The following is a 4438-nucleotide window of genomic DNA, read 5'->3' on the forward strand; positions in this document are numbered from 1 at the left end:
TACATATATAAAAAAAAAAAAGTGGGTGAGGCTAATAGTGAGGCGCCTCTATATTCCGGAAAATGCGGTAGATTACAACAGAGGGTTCAGTTTCCATGCTGCTTTCAATCCTTTGCTGAATGTGAGCAGACTCAGGGTCAATCAGTCTTCCTCAGATCGGACTCCACCTGAAGCCAGAAGTACACTGTGCCATTTTTAGCCCTTTTCGGGGTGACTTTTCAGTCGTGCGAGTTTTTTCCTATCAGGCCGACTGCCAGCCTGATGGTGCGTGGTGTAGTGTACAGAGGGTAACGAGGGGCGATCAGCCTCTAACGACCACCTCCCCATCAGGAATCGTGAAGTTGGGAGAAAATCAAACATGTTTGAAATTCACTCTGCCGTCTTAAGGTGGTCGTGTTTAAATCGCTCAGTGGGCAAACATGGATTCTTCTTCTTCTTCCTCTCAGATGAAAACCCAGCAGCATAGCGGGGGTGCAATGAGTGAAATGGAGTTCTTTCTATAAAATTGACAGACCGTAGTAGCCACGTTTGCTCATCCATGTCTTTGTCCAAATACGTCATTGCAGAGCTGAGTCTCACCTGGTTTTTAGACCTACAGTGTGAGCAGGTAGATCGCATCAGAGCGTCGTGCTGAGCAGACGTCGTGAGCTGTGAACTGTACGACCAAACCCTGCGGTTTAGTCGTACAGTATCAGCTGTAGCTGTGTGCAACGATTGAAAAAATCTCACAGTGTACGCCCGGCTTTATAGATCTACTAGCCGGTAACCATGGAGACGTGTGGCTGACTTCCAGAGCAGCATCCTGCCATGCTAACGGTGTTTTAGCTAACCTCACTGGCTTTAAAGACAGGAAAACTAGACCTAATTACTGACAATCCAAAGGCATTACTGAGAGGAAACAGAACAAATCATCTTCCAGTCATTTTACTCTCCGTCTGTTTTAAAACGAATTAAAAAACTGGAACTGGAAGATTTTAATATTTATAGATCAGATCAACGCTTCAAATTCAGTTATAAAGCTGAAGAAACTCCCTGGTAGACCTGGTTCTGTCCTTCTGCAGCCCCCTAAGCCTTTATTTTAACCACTTAGAATCAGTCTTTGGATGTTAGAGAAATTCTCAGAACAACTTTTAAACAAAAAGATAGTTTTGTTTTAAGCTGGTTTCAGAATCAGCTGGGTGAGGGGGCAGGTCCCGCCCATGCTGACGTCATAATAAGGACGTTTTTTTAAAGTGGCTCATTTTCCAGACAGACACCAATGAAGCATTTAATTATCGGCAAACAGCTGGACGTTTTTAAGACTGATTTTAGCAGCAATTGAAATAAAGTGAATTTTGCAGAATAGGTCCTTTTAACCGACTGCAGTTTTCATCTGAAATCCTGATTTCAAACGTAGAGACAAATGGAGACAGAAGCAGATGGAAAAGCTGAAGCGACCAGAAGCAGAATGTTCAGGATGTCGCTGCAGGAACAGGTTTGGACTGCTTCTAAGGCGCGTTGCATGGAGGTACGCCATGATCACAGCCGCTCACATGCAGGCTGAGTTACAGCATCTGCACAGCTCTGTGTCGGACTGGAGCTAAAGGTCCACAGAGGAGCTCCTGCAGATGGAGCTGAACCACATCCATGTTGATTGGCAGGAAGGCAGCGGGTGAAGCGTTTACTACAGCCCAGTTATTTCCATAAATCTGTCAGCAGTCGTCTCATTTCATTACATCAGATTAGAGATCAAAGGAGGAGATTTTCCCGCAGTGCTTCTTATTGTATGAAAACCTCTGAATCTAAATAAAAAAAGTTCAGTCATTGCTCAACCTCCATTCTGCTCGCTGCTGTTCAGACTCACCGCTTTCCACCTCCAGCAGGGCTTTGGTCAGGATGCTTCCAGCCACGCTGATGGCCTGGCAGATGTAGAAGCCAGAGTCTTCCACTTGCACGTCGGCGATGGTGAGCTCGCCGCTCAGAGACACGGAGAAACGACTGGACTGAGAAGGCTCCTGGATGGGGAACAGCAGGATCTGGAGGAGAGACAGAGGCTTTAGATCTTTGCTTCCTTTCCTCTTTATTCCTGTTCACTCTGAGCTGCTGTGTCCCACGGCTGAGCCGGTCTGCTGCCCCCCAGCCTGGGATCCACAGACGGAAAGGAGGAGCAGGCAGCAGGTCAAAGGCTGCAGCAGCAGAGAGTTTACAGCTGGCAGGTGATCAGGAGCCCGGCCTGCAGAGCAAGAGCAAAAAAAGCTGCGTCCAAAGTTTCTGGTCAGAAAAACTCAGACCAATTTAAATAAACCGTGATAGTTTGGAAAAAAAAGAAAAATCCGGAAGGGAACTCTGAGCTTCTCCACAGGATTCCTCACCACGTTAATCACCGCTTCTATGAAAACAACGTTTTCTAAATAATAAATGAAGAAAATACCAGAAACTCTAAGTGAAGCTTCCAAGTATTTTTGTTTAAATTGATTACTTTGACTTTGACTTGTTGAGCTGTTTGGCCACCTGTTTCACGCCACCATCTGAAACCAGAGAGCAGAAAGCCTGAAAGAGGAGCATTTCTCAGCCATGAACACCGTTATTGGCCTGATGGAGCATAAACGGTCCAAGAGGGTCAGACCCGCGGCTACAGGCTCCACCCAGCACCTCCATCAGGAAGAACCATCCAGGAACATCCAACCCAGAACAAACCGACCAAAAACAGCTTCTTTCCCAGAGCTGCTGCTGCTGTTAGAAACCCGTCATTCTGTGACAAGCAGGAAGCGTTTGGGTTTCCTAACTGATTTCTTTCTATGATGCATCATTAGAATCATTTCAGATGCAGAGTTCAGCTGAACTTCAGGTTCATTAAAGGTAACAGAACGATGCAGTTTAAAGGTTATCAGGGCCTCTGGGTGTTTTTCTCTCTGTTAGATGTGTTTGTTCTTCTGTTGGACGGCGTTCAGTCAGATTAAAGCAGGAAGAAGTCCAAACCTCCTCCATCTTGGTCAGGCAGAGCTGGAATGTGAACAGTAGCAGCAGACTCTGCCGGCCGCCTCTACATGACGAGGGAAGCCTGAACTCTCATTCCCAGCGTGCTCCTTCTCTCTCTCACCTCTTTATCTCTCTCCTCCATTCCTTCTCTCACACATATTTTCCAGGCTCCTCCAATCTGGTTCCCACTCCCCTATAATCTCTACCTGGGTGCCTACACACTCACTCTATCGCTCTTGTCATCAATCCAACAGGCAGGAACTCTTATCTCCTCATTCAGACATGGTTGTTCTGAAGGCCTGAGCAGAAGAATGATGCACCAGGTGGACGATGAAGGATGTTTACCGTGAGTTAGAGCGGCTCTGAAGTGATGGAAGGACGGACGACAGAGGAGAACCGGACGGAGTGATGCTGTGAGGGTTTAACTCAAAGTCTGTCTCAGAAAAACGCAGCAAGGTTGTCATAAATGATCCCTTCACCTAAGAATAAAGTCAGCTTTCGGAAAACTGACCTTCTTAGAAATCTTTAGCTTTGTAACATCCACCTCATTTGATGTAATCCTCACCTATTTTGCAGACCCAAATGGAAAAGGTAATACCTTCTAGTTTCTGCAAATAGTGAGGAGAACACAGCCTAAGCTACAACAGTTCAAACATGACTCAACATTGTTTAGTAATAAAGACATGCTCGAGAAAAGACACGTCTCATTGAATTACATTTGTTCTAAATCATGTCAAACACAAATACAGAAAATTTCAGACCTCTGGCTGCATCAGTTCCAGAGCTGTGGGGTTTTGAACTTTTGGTGTCACCAGCGTCTCCAAATCTCTCCAATTGTGCCAAATGCTTTAACTCAACTATTTGATCCATAGAATAACACTGAAGCATTTTGATGGCCACAAAACATTTATAAGGCAAGTATTTTCCACTTTTTCAGGATCAGTGTATATATAACAAAATAAACTAAAATCACATAAAAATCTATAAAAAAATATAATGAAACTGCTGCTTTTCAAGCTGAAATAAGCCCCAGTGCCTTTTCCAAGCCTTATTTTAGTTTTCCTTTTTCAGCCGTAGGCATTGTAATAAAATAAAATCAGCATCTGAACTTCAAAAATATCAGAGTGTTGTTATGATTCAGCTTTGAGCTGCACGCATTGATCAGCTGTATGTCACTCTTAAGCAAGCCTGTAACACGGCTCTGCTTAATGCAACCCCGCCATGTCTAGCCTTGTTTGAAACCTTATTTCATTGCCTACGAAACCTTATTTTATTGGCTACGAAACCTTATTTCATTGCCTACGAAACCTTATTTCATTGCCTACGAAACCTTATTTTATTGGCTACGAAACCTTATTTCAATGCCTACAAAACTTTATTTCAATGCCTACAAAACCTTATTTTATTGGCTACGAAACCTTATTTCATTGCCTACGAAACCTTATTTCATTGCCTACGAAACCTTATTTCATTGCCTACG

At 44.2% G+C, this 4438-nt stretch overlaps 2 protein-coding genes across 2 annotated transcripts in view; both read right to left on the reverse strand.

The window, feature by feature from the left end:
• Window positions 1-1999, reverse strand: part of LOC107093641 (roundabout homolog 3-like) — a 25710-nt gene extending 23711 nt beyond the window's left edge. The window contains exon 1 of the mRNA XM_015388827.1: window positions 1844-1999. The gene's annotated coding sequence lies outside the window, so the exon portion shown is untranslated. The remainder of the gene's footprint in view (window positions 1-1843) is intronic.
• Window positions 1797-4438, reverse strand: part of LOC107093639 (roundabout homolog 2-like) — a 184667-nt gene continuing 182025 nt past the window's right edge. The window contains exon 6 of the mRNA XM_015388825.1: window positions 1797-2015. Coding sequence (XP_015244311.1) covers window positions 1797-2015 — 219 coding nt within the window. The remainder of the gene's footprint in view (window positions 2016-4438) is intronic.

This window comes from Cyprinodon variegatus, unplaced genomic scaffold, assembly GCF_000732505.1.
Source record: "Cyprinodon variegatus isolate N-32 unplaced genomic scaffold, C_variegatus-1.0 Scaffold437, whole genome shotgun sequence".
Lineage (NCBI taxonomy): Eukaryota > Metazoa > Chordata > Actinopteri > Cyprinodontiformes > Cyprinodontidae > Cyprinodon > Cyprinodon variegatus.